The sequence below is a fragment of the Triturus cristatus genome, chromosome 9 (assembly GCF_964204655.1).
Source record: "Triturus cristatus chromosome 9, aTriCri1.1, whole genome shotgun sequence".
Taxonomy (NCBI): Eukaryota; Metazoa; Chordata; class Amphibia; order Caudata; family Salamandridae; genus Triturus; species Triturus cristatus.
In genome coordinates, this window is record NC_140592.1 from 209602368 (window position 1) to 209620945 (window position 18578).

Consider the following 18578-nt stretch of genomic DNA (forward strand, 5'->3'; position numbering starts at 1 on the left):
GTTTATCTAATATTAATTAGCTCTGCATTAGCATTTAGGCGCTACAAATTATAACATATTCAGTTTATTTCCAGAAGAAATCAAATCTTTAGAATATAAGCATAAATTTCGAATTGCATTATATTTACCAAATATCAAACGTTAGTGACCCTCCGATCACACAAATGTAAGGTTCAAAGTCTCTGCTACAATCTCCCGAAACCGTTCAACCCACAGCAACGATCAAATCATCAGATGGATTAACTTCTCGAAAAATCAAAGAAACCCAAGGTAAACCATGGAAATCTTCCTCAGCTCAATGTAGACCCAACGCCACGGAAGATCAGCCCAGTGAACCACCCCCCTAGGGCGGACGAGGGTCTTTATACCCTTTTCCCGCTTATTTCAGATCAATATGCAAGAATTTTTAGGGGTAGGAACTGTTCGGATTGGTCAGTCCAATTCAATTTGCAATTTCTTACATTTTTCACATGTCCCACGGTTTTCCATGAGACTTGGCATAGCAAAGCATAAAATGTGTCCTGTATCCTTCAGTTCACAGGCGAAAGTTCAGAAGTAATAACAAGCTACTGTCTCCTTGGTAGTTCACACCGTTCATCATTTGGCAACCCTCCATGCTTCTATCCTTGACAAGGGACATGCCGGTACAGAAGCTGAGGCCATTTGGAGATCTCCAGAGCCATCCGATTCTGTGCAGTAGTCATCGCGCTCACATGACGGCGGCTTTGTAGGGACTCCATCTTAGGTACTGCGGCCTAGTAGGCCCGAATCCCAACCTAAGCAAAAACAGACATAATAGTAATTAAAATGTAAAAATGGAGATTCTAATGTTTAAACACACACTAATCCTAATGTATATTAGTATTTTCCTAGCTTATAGCAACCTTTAAAGCAATAATACTCACCATTCTGCATTTCTGAAAGCACAGACCATCACAAAAGCAACATGACTCATGCAACTCTCAATTTCACCACAATCTAAAGTTAGATTGCGTACCACAGTTAATTAATTTAGTTGTTCTGCCATGCAATTAGCATTTTAGTCCCATGTGTATCTTGTGTTTATCAAGGCGTAATGGTTGGTTAGTTGTCTCACTTCAAACTAATTAGTACGAGTTAATGCTTAGAATGTTTACGTAATTAATTTCATGCAAATAGAGGAGGTATACAAAATGTTGTTTTACCTACTCCATCAAAACAATAGTAGGCGTGTTGACTTGTATAAAAAAATTATATAGTAACAGTGTGGATCCCCTGCTGTGGGGTCAGTAGTATCCCACTTCTCTTTGTTCGAGGGTCAGATTTTTGTTAGTTGATATTGGCAAAAAGCATATGCTTGCAGGCAGGGGAAAGAGCAGGGTAGCTAGCAGCCACATACACGGGTGGCGTGTTCCAGTGCTATTTTACGTTACCCTGGGACTGTGCTCCTAGTTAAGATTCGACCCCCTGTGATTATTTAATTCCTTTCTATTTTGAACCCCATTCCAATTTGCCTTTGACGGTCGTACGTCATTCCATATGTCTGTAGAAGTCTGTATGGGCTGGGCTGACCCTCTCAAGCTGGGTAAGAAAGAGGTGGTTAACACTGACCTGATGTAGGTGTGTGATAGGCTGTGAAGTGTCCCCAGTTGACAGGAAGTTAGAAATCAGGGTATTGATGGTAAACCTCTCGCCACTGGGATTTGGAAGGAAGTAAAATCCATGTAGAATAAGAAAAACTGGGAAACACCAGAACATGGATGGACCGCACATGTATTCAGATGAATGAGAACTATCTGCATGTGAAACGTGTCAGATCGAAGACTGTGTCCTCCCACTTTCGAAGTCAACAGCCTTGGAAATTGCTTGAGCCTATTACAATGAAATTAAAAATCTGTGCTTATTTTCTGACTCAGACCTCACTTTTGTGCGGCAAAATAACAGTGTTGGCAAGAGCAAATTTTTCAACTCTAAAGGCTTTGGAAGACACTGCCACGCCTTCAAACCAGCTCCAAAGTGGAAGAGAGGGTGTCTTCATGCTTTCATATAACATACACTGCCATAACTTAAAAACTTGTGGTCGAACTTTGAATACAATATCAAGCGTCAGACTCATCCTCATTCTGAAGAGATGTGAGCTTCCATTAAAAGTCCTGCATTGGATGCCAATTGATTTTAAACCTCAATCCAAAGGCAAACACACAAAGTATAAGGACTGCTTCAGCATGGCAAAATAATACTTGTAGAATCTGCTCGTGTTATGTGCCAACCAAAGATGGTTTGGCAATGTGCACCCAATCAACCACTATTCAAAAAGGAAAATCACATGGCAATGTCCCTCTGAATCCAGCACTCAAGGTTCTCAAATCCCCTCGACCCATCACTGGGAGCAGTTCATATTTTGTGCATAAAACTCCTGAAACTAGAATTGTTCAGGCAGCTTTTTGACTTACAGTAATGATTTCATGTTGTAACCAAGCGCAGTCTATTAATTGCACCCTTAATCCCACAAAAGGGGGAAAGATTTCTTGGCTAAGTCTAATACTTACTGAATTCCCTTCACAACTAGAATGCCCTTGGAACATCTATTTTGACCATATTCTAAATATTCACACCTCAACACAAATAACCTGGCCTAGTGGTATTTAGCAAAGAAAAATCGACTGGAATATGACCCTAAATGCCTGGTTGTACCACAACTACAATCAAATGGAGGCATGCAGACTGGTATTACCAGAAGCAACCATGATGGGTAAAACTCACCTCATTGCCAGACTGCTCATTCCTCTGGCATCACCTCGGTTCTCCTTTTTACTAAATTTCTAGTATTAATTTTCCTACACTAATTCAGTGCTATATTAACTGTTTCCTCACTTGTCCTGTAACCTTATGAACTGCCTTCGGTCGGCTATGTGGGAAATTGGGTATTGGACACAATGGGATGGAGATCTCGCCTCCGGGTCTAGGGACACAGCAGCAACGTTGTCTGTGATAAAAAAGGAGAGGGAAAAACTATGACTAAGATAATATGTCTCCCCTCCCTCCTCTAGTCCCATCCCTAGATTTCGTAAAATAGGGCAAGCGAGAGGTGTTTGTTACTACCATGATGGTGGTGTGTGATAGGTTGTGAAGGGACCCCGCTTGTCAGTAAATTAGAAAGGTCATCAAAGTGAGCTCCTTCCCAATGGGCTAGGGAAGCAGACCAAATACCTGTAGAAACATAAAAAACAAATAGCAACGCCCCTAAAAGGAAATGCTAAAGGAAAGTGTGCATTCCTCTGTACCATTCTATAATCAAATGTGGCCAAAGAAAAAACATTATCATCATTGTTATCAGTATTATGATTATTGTTATTTTGAGATTCGTATAGTGCAACAGCTACCCACAAAGGGCGTCTCAGCGCTAAAGTTAAGAGAGTCAAAAGAGAAAGGACAGGGGAACCCTACTCACTGACGGAACCAGGGTAATGGTTATATAAGGGGAAACAACGGTTCCTGTGGACTCATAAAAAATGATTCAAGCAATATAATTTGTACAATTGCAATAAAAAGAGGGTAGAATAATGTCAGAGGGCAAGGAACCACCAACACATTTGTACAGTCATTGTACCGTCCTTGAAGCTGACTCACGCAGCTTGGGAATACAGATGCTGTGATTCTTCGCGCACAGAATATCATCCAGACCTACACAGTGCATTGTCACTGTTTCCAGAACTTACCAGGGATTGACCATACCGCTATGGCTATAGCGAGTTGATGTAAAGAGCTGGTTGGCCAAACCGTACCCCTGACTGCCAGCCTTTCCTCACACTGAGTACCCGGACGGGTCCTCTTGTGAGTAATACCCTTTCACTTCTCACTTGTGGCACATCACTAGTTCACAAGGCTGCGCATTAAGCAATCCAGATGTCCCTGCATCACTAGTCCTGAGGAGACCCCGTACTGATAGAGGGTTGAAACGCCGTCGACAAGCTGAAAGAGCGAACCATTGCCCAGCGCGTATTATTATATACAGTTGCTGTTTACAAAGAAATCATACAAGAATGGTCGCCTTTTAAGATTTATGGAAACCTTGTATATAAATATACACCCTGTCACTTACGATTAGGTTCCATTTTTCACTTTGGGACACAGTGCACAAATATCTGTTCTATTGTAAATTTAAACAATGTATATAATAAGTCTGTTGTGTTTATGAAACAAGTCATAATTGTACAAATGTGTTGGTGGTTCCTTGCCCTCTGACATTATTCTACCCTCTTTTTATTGCAATTGTGCAAATTATATTGCTTGAATAATTTTTTATGAGTCCACAGAAAAGTTAAGAGAGTGGCACCAGAGACTAGCAGATCAGTCAGGGATTTAGGCCTTTTCAAAATTTCACGTGGTTGAGCTCTGATCAGAGCGACTTTGCCGTATTTTCGGGGCCAGATTAGAAAAGCCTGCACCTCCAGATCTCATACAGGTGAATGAAGAATGTTTAGAAGAAAAGCATTATATGAGTGCTGTCTGCGAGCCGGCGTGTACTTAAGAAATAAAATTTGAGTGTAGAAAAGCTAGTCACGCTTTTTGAATAGCATAAGCACATAACCTTAAAAATCAGATGTGTCTGTACTGGCAGCCACTGAAGGTGTACAAAGAGGGAGAGATGGATCAGTAGAAAGCAAGACTTATTAAAGTCATGCCTACCAGATTCTGCATGAGTAACAAACGGCTAATCAAGCACATTGGGAGTCCCACATGTACCGAACTGTGTCCTTGTGTAATGTAACTGGTGCTCATGTAAAGCGCTCCAATACCTGCGGGTCAAGTTTGTGCATTATAAACCGTGGTAGAATAGTGGCTGAGGCCACAGAGCACCACGAGTCACCCCGCAGCACATTTGGTGTTCTATGCCCAAGTGAAACAAAGTGTCAGCAGTTATCGGTATCATGTGACGAATCACTGGAATACAAGCATTAATCTCCTTCACCCCCCTTGGGTCATCAAGTAGTCTGACTTGGCATTGTGCCACATGCAGTCCTTCACGAACGCCTTCGGGGACCACATGACATGTCTATGAGCAGCGATGCCAGCAGCAGGAGGCTGCTGGTAGAACGACTATGTATTTGTTAGTGGTATTGATTAGCACCGCTGGAGCCCACTTCACGGTGCTGCAGCATGTGTGATTTATGCAAGCTAGTGCTCGTTATGGTAGCAGACTTTATTGATGTAATCCATCCTTTTTGTTTACACTCTATTGTTTATCGCAGGCTGAGCCCTAAAGTGCCAGTGATCTGCTCCAAAAAGTGTTGTTACGACGTTTCATGTTGATGGAGCCAACGTGGACTGAGGTTCACGCTGTGCACTAGGTATTAAGGAGCACTTTGTAGCAGGGCGCTCTCTCGGCAACCTCTCCCTTTTCATTGCTGCCTCTTGCTGGGTAACACCCTTCTTTATCGCTAGGATTGTTGCCTAAGGTCTGGGTGTGGAGAGCAGTATGGTGTCGGGTAGTGCTGCCGCTCATTGCCAGGTGCTTTTTTGGGGTCTGACACTGTAAAACCCAAGAACAACTGGCAGGGTTCTCAGTGGGTAAGGTGTACAGAGCTCCAAAGATCACCTAGGGGATGTAGTCAGGCTGGGCTGAGCAACGTCCTCGTCATTGTCTTACTGACGGGTGTCAGGTAAGTCATGCTGGGTCAGTGGCCTAAGTGCGTTCTTAGTGCCAGGGAGGTGGGATGCACTTGTTGACTCCTCGCCTCCTCCTTTGGGGCTCAGCTGGTTAATCTATGTAAGCACAAAGAATGCGCTGTAGCTCTCACAGATGGCAGCATCAGTGCCCAGGTGTAAGATCAGTAATGTGTGTTGTGCTGATGAGGCCAGTTAACGCCTGAGCCATGTTAGCATAGGCTCCTTCTCTGAGGCAAAGCTCAGGCGGTGGGGACCAACTGCTGACGTTTCCGTTCCCCTTTCCCATGAGAGCAACGCAATGATTCCCCTGTGGCCATACAAAGAAATCCAAGTGCAGGAAGGTATTGGTGGCCATTGGATGCCTTAAGTATGGAAGAGGTTGCCTGGTGGCACCACTGCAGCTTCTTTCCACTACAGAGAATGAGCACCAAGGCAAGAACCTGCGAGGGGATGGTCCTGCCCGGGACAGTCACACCTTTCCAAGTCCTTTAGTGGGCATATTTGTGTGCACCACTATCCCTTCTACCTGGTGAGCACTGGGTGGGTGGGGGTCATCAGAGGAAGTGTTGCAGAGTCATAGATGTGTGCCCTGGCAAGAAGAACAAGTTGCTGGGTGAGCCGGGAGAGAGGCCCAAGTTCTCAAACTCCTTATTATTGCACCCGGTCACATGGACTTTGATGTGGTTAAAGATATTATGAGCACGTGAGTGGGTGACGGCTCAAGCACCATGCAAACGAGTCCTTGTGGACACTACAGACAATGCAATTGTTACATTTTCATTTGAGTAGAGTGTTCATTCTTAAACTGATTTGTTTTCAGTTGAGGTTGGATAAGAGCATTGTATTTAATACTAAATTACTGTTTAAGCAATCGTAATAGACCACTCGATCAAACCTTGGGATAGCCAACAGGTCTGGCATTGGCTGCCTAGCCACTGACTTTGCCATTGCTTGTTTTATGTTTGGTTTAAACTTTGTTCTTGAGATGCCAGACCCTCGCCAGTATTCAAAATTAAATTGGTTAAAAGCTGAAATATTTCTCAGGTCTCAAAATCGCACACGTTGTCATTGTAGTCCTTGAACCTGAAGGGAACACCTTTGTATGCTAATGTGCTCTTGTGAAAGAGCAGAGCCCCCCATTGCCCCATGATGCATGTTTAAGTGACACAACAGCAGGCCAATGAATGAAAAGGACTGGCTAGTAGTGCCCTTAAATGAGTAGATATATCATTTTAGTAAAATCAAAACGTCTTGGTTAACACCGGACCTAAAAAGTATTGATTGAAGGATGCTCGTCGGGCTGACCTGCCGGGCAATTATCACAGGTTGTTGCAAAAGCCAGCAGAGGTTTTTTGAATGTGTTGCAACCTCAAGTAGAGAATGTATAAATCATCGTTTCCTGGTACTCCCAGTTAACATCCTTCTTCCGGTGCAGCAGCATCCAGCAAACAGGGATGCTATGCAACTGTATCCAAGGCCAGGAGAAAAACACACCATAAACTCCTCGTCATCAATTTAATGCATATGTATCTGTGTGATCATGACCATGTTATCTTTCCTACACTTCCGCACATTCTGTGTCCTTGGCACATGACACGAGGAAAGGCACAGTGAGCTATGCATCACTGGATGTTAATTTTGGATTTGGAAAAATATGCCCAGAAACTGAAACAGACAGGCAATGCTTTGTGTCTCTCTTTAAGCGGACAGAAAAGCCTACATAAATTGGCAGTTGCACTTTTAGGCACAGAAATCCTGTAATGTGTTCCCATTTAGTAGGTGACAGGGTGTCCCAAGATAGCAGGCGCTCAAGGGGCCGGAACAAGCATGATTATTAAAGGGTAGGCCTTCTCAGTTCCCGCAAATTGAATTCTTTGGTAGGCTGAAGGGCTTTAGAAACCCAGTGTAGAGTGCGGACATAAATTAGCATGTAAAGTGATTTTATGCATGCGGGCTGGCAACCACCAGGTTGAGCTTTACAGCCCAAGATCAATACTTAGCTTTTGAGAGATGAATTTTCTAAAATTCTCATTTTCTCTCCATGCTGTGAATTGCATACCTCTGTAATGCCACCCTAAGGTCACACACTCATTGTCATTTTTATTTTCCCTTTTTGTTACAGGATAACCGATCTGGGCAATATCAAAAGAAGATTATATTTGTCAACGGTCCACAAGGAGTTATCGGCAACCCCTTTACATGCAAAAATCCCTCTTTTCATTATCAAACGCAAAATCGTAAGTCTCTTGAAACACAGGGAAATTCTGCTGACTGGGAATCCTCCCTCAAGAAGTGTTGAGTGCAGACTTTTGAAGCTCAGGCGTGTTAACTGCTAACCCAGTTACAGATTGTTAAAGAATCCATGTGATGCCAGCCAGCAATGCACAGGAGGACGACTTTAGAAAGCCTGCCTCAGCACTAAACTGTAATTTATTTGATTTCATTTTCTTCAAGCTCGCCATTTGTTTTACAAATGTGAGCTGAACACTTCTCTTTCTTTAAGGTGGGAACGCGACACACATGCATCTTTGTGCATTTATTACACTTCCGATCAGTACATTTAATAAGAGAGGGCACTTAGGTACCTTTTCAATTATTCACTCTTTTTAAGGTGTGCTAGTTCTTTAGCTGAGATTTTAGTGCAGTCGTCTTATTTTTATAACAAATATGTGCTTTAGAAGTTACAAATGTCATGTACACTTCACTAAAACCTGGTAACAGTCTCATTGGCCTTGGCCATATCATGAACACATGTGCTTTCTTAGACATCAGTGTTTTGCTTTTCCACTGTCTAAAGTGCATGCACATAACTCGCACTTTCAGAGTTCATTAATAAACTGCAGAAATCACTGCTGAGAAAGAGGGAATTACTGGTCAAGGTTTATGACTTATGCCATCAGCAGATCATGCACCAACTTCTGAACTATATGTATGCACTTTAGACATTTCAAATGCATAAAGACAGATTCTCTCCTCTGCTCTCAGCCTGCGCACCCCTTCATGATACTCCCCAGATGCACAGAAGGCTTTCCATGTGCAAAGCTAGTCCACCTGAATTTGCCGGTGCAAATTCACAATTAGCAATGCCAAGTCGTCAAATGCAATTCGCAATCGGCATTACGAATGGAAATGCAAGTGCTGGCTGCTGGTTGAAGTGCAAATGCATCTTAAGTTTTTTTCTTATTTTCTTCTCATGAACATATTTTTTTACATATGGTGAAATGCCTCTATCGATCGTCTTTAAAAAAAATAATAATATGGGGGCATCAGGAGCAACTTAGCCGGTTTGCACACCTTGTCCAAGATGTTGTAATGTACAACAAACGCCTACCTTGAAAATGTTTAATACTCACTAAGCTGTAACTTTGTTGGTGTTTACCACATTACCACTCACTTTCCCGCCCCAGGAAGCAGACTTTGCCCTATAGTTATGAGAGCAAAACGTTTGCTAATTTTTGCAGGTTTTCCAGTGTCTTAAGTCGGTTTAGGATTCTGCCAATTAGGACATCGGAAGTCATAAGAGAATGTTCACGAGAGGAGACCTCAGTCACAAAGTGTGTGCAGACTTGCAGTCTTCACACTTGCAAAGTCTCATTTTTTCAAAATAAACTTTGTAATGTTTGCCAAATGTGATTCTTAAAAAAAAATTTAAGACCCAGTTTCAGAAGCCCTAGCTTGCAAGGAATGGACTGGAAACACTTCTTTGCCATCCCCCATGTCCTGCTGGCAGCATGTTTGCTGCACAAAGCAGCAAGGGACAAAGTCCCTAACTCCGTGCTCACTCTCACCAGCACAAGGATTTACAGGTGGGCCCACTAGCCCAACCCAGAGCTATTCTCCATGCCCACACCCATCCAATCCAAAGTTTCCCTCGGACACCCCTGTTCCCACCACATGGTCAACATCATGAGCAAGAAAATCAGCAAGGAGCTCACCACTATCGTCAGTGCATCCATCACCAAAGCCACCTTCCCCGAAGACTGGAAACACACAGAAGCCAAACCCCTTTTCACGGATCCCTCTGCCAACCCCAGCGAACTAAAGAACTACGGTCCCATCTCTCTACTCCGCTTCCTTGCCAAAGTCATCGCGAAGGCCATCAAATGTCAACTCACAGAAACACCTGGCGAACAAAAATCTTCTGGACTCTTACCAATCCAGATTCTGCTCCGAACAACACCACCCAAACGGTGCTTGCTGCCACTGACAACATCAAAACTAGGCCTGGGCGGTAAATTCAGTTCCGCTCGCGGAATTTGTGGAATTTGGGTAATTTCGTGTTCCGCGGAGAACGCGGAATTGCCCAAGAATCTGCGTTCCACGGCTTCACGGAATTTTTTGCTTGTTTGCGTTCTCAAAATGCGTGTTCGTGAGATATTTCCCCCCGAGCATGCAAACAGCGATCCCGAACAGGAAAAAATCATTGCGAACAAGCGTTTGTGGAATTTCTGCGTGTTCGCGGAGATTTTTTACCGTTTTGCGGAGCTTTGTGTAGCACAACTACGCAAATTCCGCCCACCCCTAATCAAAACCCTCCTGGACCAGGGAGAAACAGCAGCCCTGATCCTCTTTGGTCTGTCAGCAGCATTTGACACCGTATCCCACCACACCCTCATCAAGAGGCTTAATCACTTTGGAATCCAAGGAGATGCCCTCAAATGGATCGCCTCCTTCCTCACCAGAAGAACCCAGAAAATCGGCCTGCCACCGTTCACCTCAGAGCCTAAGAACATCACCTGCGGCATTACCCAAGGCTCAGCTTTCAGCCTGACACTGTTCAACACGTACATGACCCATCTGGCCAACATCATCAGAACCCACGGACTAAACATCATATCCTATGTAGACAACACCAAGCTCATCCTCTCGCTATCAGAAGAACCCTCCACCTCACGGGCCAACTTCCACAGGTGCATGACAAGCGTCACTGACTTGATGAAGCATAACTGTCTTAAACTCAACACCGACAGAACAGAAGTACTGATCTTCGGGAGCAGCACCTACTGTGGAACAACTCATGGTAACCTCCCAAACTAAGACCCTCTCATATGCCCATGCCCACAACCTTGGCATCATCTTGGACAACAAGCTCACCATGAAGAACCAGATCAATGCAGTTTCCTCCACCTGTTTCCTTACTCTTCGCATTCTCCGTAAGATCTACAGATGGATCCCCACCAACACCAAATGAACAGTCACTCAAGCACTAATCACCAGCTGACTGGACTACGGTAACACACTTTACATAGGGATCTCCACACACTTACTGTAGAGACTGCAGATCATGCAGAGCGATGCGGTCAGGCTCATCCTCAACCTCCCAAGACGGACAGGACCGGACTGGGAACCAAAACCGGCCCTGGCAAATTGCTCAGCCAGCCCCCCAAGGGTTTGGGGGTACGGCCAAGCAGTTTGCCAGGGCGGGTTTTGGCCGATTTTTTTACAGGGGCTGATATTGCAGCTCAGCTGCAAAACCGGCCCAGTAACAAAAACTGCCCCCCAGGGGCGCAAAACCGGCCCCCACCCTGGCAGCCCACTGGGGAAACGCCTGGTGCCTGCTACGGCCAGTCCGGCCCTGAAGACGGACCCACTTCACCACACACCTCAGGAAATTCCACTGGCAATGCATTCAGAAGAGATGTCAATTAAAGATGTTGACCCACACCTACAAAGCCCTCCACAATCAATGAAAAACTTACATCAAGCACTACTTTACCTTCCAACAACCCCCCAGACTCCTGCGCTCTGCCTCCTCCCTTACACACACACCTGCATTAATTAAAGCAAAATTGCAGGACGCTCCTTCTACTACCTCGCGGCAAAGGCCTGGAACAACCTCCCCATGTATCTCAGGACTTCAACTTCTCTTCAGGAATCCTAGAATTCAGGAAAGGACTCAAGACCTGGTTGTTCAACTGAATCCCCCCCCAAAAGTAGCGTAGCTCACGGCGCCTGAATACCCTCACAGGTGATTAGCCTCACTTTGCGAATCCTGACTGATTGTCACTCAGCAGGGTATGCCAACTTTTCCTCCCAAACTACTCCGACTAGTTCTCCCCCCACCTCTTACTGGTGATCAAAAGAGTGGTGCAGACTCTAGGTATCTCCTTCTCTAGATTGTCCCCACCTCTCCCAACTTTGACCTTCCTTTCCATTGCCCCCTTGTCCACAAACAATATATTTACAATGACTTGAATAGTAAATCTTCCTTCTCAACACATTTTTTCTGTGAAAAGTCCTATTTCTCTGTCCGATCAAGATGCTGAGCATTGGCATTACTATTGCAGCTTAAAAAATGCCTTACATGAAGGATGGTGTATGCTTTCCTTTGACTTGAGCACACGACTGAAGTAACCTTCACCTGCTCCCCATTTTAGTAGTCTCTTTACTTTGACTACCATGCCTCTTCTCACTGACTGTTACTGTTTACTGTACCGGACAGATGACTCTACATCTTATCCATGAATTTCTGAACAAGAATCACAACACTGAAGACACCACCCCCCCACCCCTGCTGACAAATCTCAGTTTTGTAGAATTACCAAAATCTTCTTACAATTCCTAAAAGTTAGAAATTGTAAGAGCATAAAACTACAACATATGGGGATGGTTAAAGTAAATAAAAAAAATAGATTGGCGTAGTCTGTTTTCTACCCTGGCCCGTAAAGGAAGGGTTTACAACAGACTGACAGATACAACACAAAACAAGCATTTGCAATGCAATAGGTCTCGCATTTGCGAGAGTTTGAGCTATTGACATTGTAAATGACCATGCCTTTTATTTATGTGTTTTGAAAACCTGCAAGCAATGTGTAAACACGCACTTTGTACTTATAGTCATTGCTTACGAGAAGCAAGACTGGCAGTAACTGCGCCCGTTTTACTAGCAGCCTTGCTTCTCGTAAGCAAGGACTTTAAGTACAAAGTGTGGGTTTACACATCCTTTGCAGGTTTTCAAAACACATTAAAAAAGGTATGGTCATTTACAATGTCAATAGCTCAAACTTTCGCAAATGCGACACCTATTGCATTGCAAATGCTTGTTTTTAGGTTTTTCAGTGCGCAAAGTGTCTACTTTGTTGCATACAAAGGTACAAAAGGTACAGTACCACCCGAGGCACACTTCTACAGGCTGTATCACATGTTGTTTTTCACTGTGTCCCCAAACCCCACCTGGTGTTTTTTGTTGCATATCGCATGGTTAAAACCAGCTAGCACATTTAATATTGTGGAATGCACTAAAGATGCCCAAACTGGATAATATAGCTCCTGCATACACCCTAAAAATACATACTGCTCTGTCAAACAAAGCGCACTTAGGAGATTGCATAATAAAAGTGTAGTAAGAAAACTTAGGTTAAACTCATGCAAGCAGTGGGATACATCCTACATATGCATACTGCTCTGTCAAACAAAGCACACTTAGGAGATTGCATTATAAAATTAAAGTGAGAAAACTTAGGTTAAACTCATGGAAGCAGTGGGATACATCCTAAATATGCATACTGCTCTGTCAAACAAAGCACACTTAGGAGATTGCATTATAAAAGTAAAGTAGGGAAATCTAGGTTAAACTCATGCAAGAAGTGGTTTAAGAGAGGACCACGACTTTGTAAACAGCTGTGTCCCAACATGGAAGAAAATATAGCTTAAATAAACAAAGCGCAGCTATATAGATGAATGTAGATCATAGTAATAGCTAAACACAGATACCAATAAACACACTGCCCAAAAGCCACACAGCAGTAAGACACAAAAAAAACCTCCCTGCCGTTTGGAAAGATACACGTTAATGGCAGCTGGTGTATAATAAAACATCGCCAATAAAACGTCGCAGTGAAGCAGTGGGCCGGGCAGCAGATTGTGGCCTTTAAGAACACAAACACATGCCCCACTGTTACTAGAAACTAATTGGGGGCATTCGAGCCCACCAGTTGTGCTTTCATTTTACTATATAGGTTTATATATAGCGAGGGACGCAGCGAAATGTTGTGTATTTTCGAAAGATACATAACTGAAAGAGGGAAGCCAGGAAAGGATAGGAAATGAAAGGAGGATGGGGCGATGGAAAGAATAGAAAAAAACAAAAGGGGGCAAAAAATTGTGAGCAACGAAAAAGCCAAGAGAACAGAAACAAGTCATTTGCTGAGTCAACTGTTGTGATTGGGAACAGTCATACCCCTTTAGTCCATCCACTGCTCAGTACTTGCTTAGGTATACAGTAAAAGTACACATTTTCAAAAGATATGAAATGGCAGTAGCATAAGAAGTGGGCCAAATCAGCATACAGGCATAACTCGCATCCCCAAGATATGTTGCACAGGTTCCCAGATTCACTGACTTCTAAGACAAGTTACTCCATATCTAGTTCTACCATTTCATGTTTAGTTCGTCTTGTATTTTTTTCTTCATAAAATTGAGATGCACTAAAAGGGTCACTGTACATCAAACATCTCGAGAACTTTGGTCTTCAGTGTCCTGTGGTACTGAAATTCATGCTTTAACCCCCTTGAAAATTAACACTTTATATATTTGCCCTATAACAACTTCCCATCCGATGTAAGAGCAGAGGGCAGTCCACAAATCCTTAAAACCTGCCTTTTCCAATCCCCAACATCCTTGTTGTAGCACTGCCCGGAAGTCACTGATCTGTGCCATTGTTTACATTCTTAATGGTAAGGGTCCTTTGCAAATGGCTGACATAGGTGCGGTTGGAAAATGCATCTCCCACGCCCAACAACACGATGGAAGGGTTAATATTAATGAAAACTCTGCCTAATTGAAAAATTATATGTCTGATCAGTTCGGTCACAATTTAACGTATCCAGTTTGCAGCCAAACGCTTTAACTAGTTCATCAATACTTTTGAAGGTAGGAGAATGATCACAAAGGATCCATTCTGTAGTGCCGCTTCTGCCAGCAGCAATGGGCGTTCAGCTTTCATTTCCTGTTCCTCGACTCCTGGCTAATAACACTCCACAAATCCCGACAGTGTCGGGCAGCTAAACGGCAGGCCATCGCCACACATAAATGTCATTTTATACATATAGCACCCCCCCGCCCCAACGCGAAAAGAACACGCCCGGGCACCAAGTACTGAGAAATATCTTAATGTGAAGTAAAAGGGAACAGCTGATCACAATGTATGTGGTGCTTCAACCAGAATGTATATTCCGCCTTTTTCTGCAATTAGACAGTCATCACCGGGCTAAGCTACATTAAAATCGGTTTCTTCTCATTCAAATGTTGCCACAAATAGGAAATTCCTCCTCTGTACAGAGAGTCACAGTGGCTAATATACGACGTTGCTAGGTAACAGCTACACTGCTGCCTCGACAAGTGCCATACCGAGTCAATTTATATTGTTTTGAAATGCATTGCATGCCTATGAAAGCAAAAAGAGAGCTTGCGCTGCTTCGCTATCTGCACGCTGAGAGCAGTAATGCAGCAAAAATCACCACATACATATCTGGCCAACTGTTGAGGGCACCGTACGGAGGTAACGTGCACTTTGCAGAAGGTCGGACAGTGATGTATATCAGGGGCCGCCGCTGTGCTCGGCGCTGAGTAGACATAAATCATAACATGGCACGACGCCAGCATACCCCTGAGCTTTCACTATGGAATAAAATCTTAGCTGGGGGCCAACGGTGTGGACTGTCCATCGGTTATCTGATTGAAATACCACAAATTTTAAAAAGAAGCTTAACATGCCGTGAGTGATGCGCGAGAGCGCGCGCTTGTGTGAGGGAGCAGGCCATCTGTTTTGCATTATGGCGCACGAGTCTGGGCACGGTAATGCAAAACAGATGTCGGCCATGCGCGTAACAGACACCAATAGGCCATGGGCGGGGCAAATGCAAGACATGCGCCCGCATTTGCCCAATTGCATGCTGTCTTTGTTAGAAAGACGCACGCAACGCCCAATAGCCTGTAACAATAACAAAAGCACACGCACGAGCGTGTGGTCAGCTTTCAGAAGCCCCTACAAGAAGTCTCGCGCTACGTGAGCAGTGCTACGCACTGCAACGCTAGGCGCGAGAACTAAAAAGGAAGGGAAAAAGATAAGTTAAAAAGAGTGAGGGGGCTGCACGGAATAAGCGGTAGAGGGCCAAAGGCAGCAGTATAGTCTAGGGGAACGGATGGGCTCACAGGAAACATTGACAAAGAAGAAGGAGAGGGCACACAAACTAGAAAGAGGGAGAACCATGCAAGGAAATATTGGAGGACCCCTACCCCTGGGAAATTTAAAATCACTAGAAAAAATACAAAGACAAATAAACTCACAGTTCAGAAATCGGGTGAACTCAAACCTGTGTGATACAGTGTAATACAGTTGTTCATCAAGAAGGGAAATAAACAGATTGGGTTCTCAGCCTGCTGAATGACATTCATTGTGAAAAAATGCAAGGACACAGCTTAGAAGGAAAGGGCTCCTCACAACTGGTTTCACCAGGTGTGTTTTTTCTGAATTCACATACCCATATGTTGTTGTCATCTGAGGGGAAGTACGAACACTCCATGATTCATCCACTGTAATGCTTTTGGGACCATACATTTATACATATGGGCAGGGCTGCATTGGCCATTTATCTAATTGGGAATTTTCTTGAGGGGATTGGAAACAATGGAGGCCGGTGTGATAAAACCCAAGGCTGTCCCCGAAACACTTTCCCTCCTGGGGGTTTAACGCTGCACTGTCCGGGCATAAGAAGAGATAGATAGAGAGGGAGAGAGGGGTGAGTGAAAGATAGCAAGAGAAATAGAGAAGTAGAGAGATAATGGACGGTTGAAAAGCGAGAGAGGGGGGAATGATGGGAGAGCGGTTGGTTTAAACATTTTTGGTTCCCTGTACGGCCCTGCATGCGGAGGTGAGAACCCTGAGACATATTAAGTCCTATTGCTGGACTCTGTATTATGTATCATCTCAAGCATCCTGAAGCTGTTGTTTGCAACACTTTATAAAAAGCAAAATAAAATACAAAAAGTAAAATATGCTATGCACAATAGTAAATAATGTTTAAAAAGTCACATTAAAAACAGTTTAGTTAAAAAATAGCGTTTCCGAGGGAATATTTGCAACCCGCCACATAGTATTGATCTGTACGAGCCCCCTACCCCATAAAATGTCCATCCAGTGTACTGTTCATGCAATGTAGTCTGACAATGTCTCTGCTGCCTAGAAGGTGTCATTTGTTTCCTCTGTACTGCATATTCTATCTCGATGAATGTTTAATAAAAAGAAATATAAAAAGTTTTAAAAAATAGCGTTCACTTCAGCTATCTATCAGAATATAGTTAATTCATGAATACATATAACAAAATCTTTTGCTCCTATAGTTTACATATGATTGCAGGAAATTGGTGTTTCCCCTACCCAGAAGTCTCCTGCTTTTCCTCATACCTTCAGTGTATATGTCATTATCCTTTTCCAATCAAGATTTTTGCAAGTAAAATGATTGGAAAACACCTATTTTTTTGCCGTGTTTCTGTGGTGGAAACCCCTGATAGAAGGTTTATAAATGCTTGCATGGAATCATTTGTTTCCACTACCCACAGCTAACAGATCGTGGTGCCCACTTTTTGAGTATTTAGAAATGATGTTTTGATGGATAAAGTCATGTGGCAGCTTTACACTTCTCACAATGCTTGATCTATGTCACTTAACTTCCCAATAGAATGAAACATGTTTTTGAGGGCTGTACATGCTTTCTGACATATCTTTCTAAAACTGAAAAAGGTAGTGTGTCGACTGAAATTCATTCGATTCCAATTTTGATTCTGTAGGAAATTACCGTCCTTTGTGCAGCGTACCCCCAGATTTTTGCCTCAAGTGTTTTTAATGGCTGTAACACACTATGCCCATTACCCCTACTAACCAGTGGAAAATTGTCTATGCTTCTCTTTTCCAGCATGATAAAATTGATAGGCTCCTAATTGGCATAGTTTACTTACTCATAAGTCCCCTGTATATGGTCCAAAATTTACCCAGAGCTTTAATGTTAAATGTCACTAGTGGACTGCAGCACCTATTGTGCCATCCATGTAAAGCATGGCGTCAGGCCTACCACTGTAGCCTGCCAAAAGCAGCTTTTAAACTGCAGTTACACCTATCAAAATAAACTCTTTTAATAAGTCTAAACCTTCCATTTAAAGAAGAGTAAGTAACCTTTAAGCTGGCCTTATTTCTCATTAACCAGGGTGCATGTTATTTTAAATTACGACATTTAGAAATGCAATATCCTCACAGCGAAAAGACCCTTTAGCAACGTTGGCTGTCCATAGGAAAACAGTGGGATGTGATATTACATTTAATAATGCTTTCTCCAGCTAGGAAACACCTAGAAATGTCATTCTTGGAGTCTTAGTAATATTTATTACAAGTCAAATTTACTGGTCAAAGTCAGATTTGTAATAAATATTAAGGGAAATGTATTTTTAGAAAGTTTCATTTTTCCTGTGTAAAGCGTCAGAAAGCTAAATTGCATTAGCCTCCTGCTGTAGCCCTATGAGTACTCAGTCCTGAATCAGGCGTGACAACTCGTCCCGGAGCAGAAATAAAGGCTTTGGTGTGAAGAGGTGTTTCTATTCCTCTGGCAGGATAGCCATTTGGCCAGTGCACAGTAACATAATTACTTTCAACGGGGCCTTCCCTGTCACAGGCAGATGTCAGATGACACTTTCACTCGTCCCTTTTTTGTTCCCTCAATCAGGCAGGCTCCAGACCCAGTGGGGATGGAGCTGCCTCCAGAACTGTTTTGAGGTGACCACAAAAACGTTGCTCATTTCCCTGGCTACACCTCTGGGGTAGGCATACAGGCTCTGCACAAGGGGGATAAGGGTTTCAGAAAAGGGTTTGCGCCACCTTAGATTTAGGCAGAAAAGCCCACTGGTGTATTGTTCATAGTGGGGCACACAGGCAATGCTGC

The 18578-nt window shown here is 43.4% G+C and overlaps 1 protein-coding gene across 5 annotated transcripts in view; it reads left to right on the plus strand.

Annotated features, from left to right (window-relative positions):
* The window catches only part of CFAP20DC (CFAP20 domain containing), a 1691586-nt gene that overhangs the window by 411185 nt on the left and 1261823 nt on the right, over window positions 1-18578 (plus strand). For all 5 annotated transcript variants that reach the window (XM_085624732.1, XM_085624734.1, XM_085624733.1 and 2 more), the window contains exon 6: window positions 7772-7886. In XM_085624732.1, coding sequence (XP_085480858.1) covers window positions 7772-7886 — 115 coding nt within the window. The remainder of the gene's footprint in view (window positions 1-7771; window positions 7887-18578) is intronic.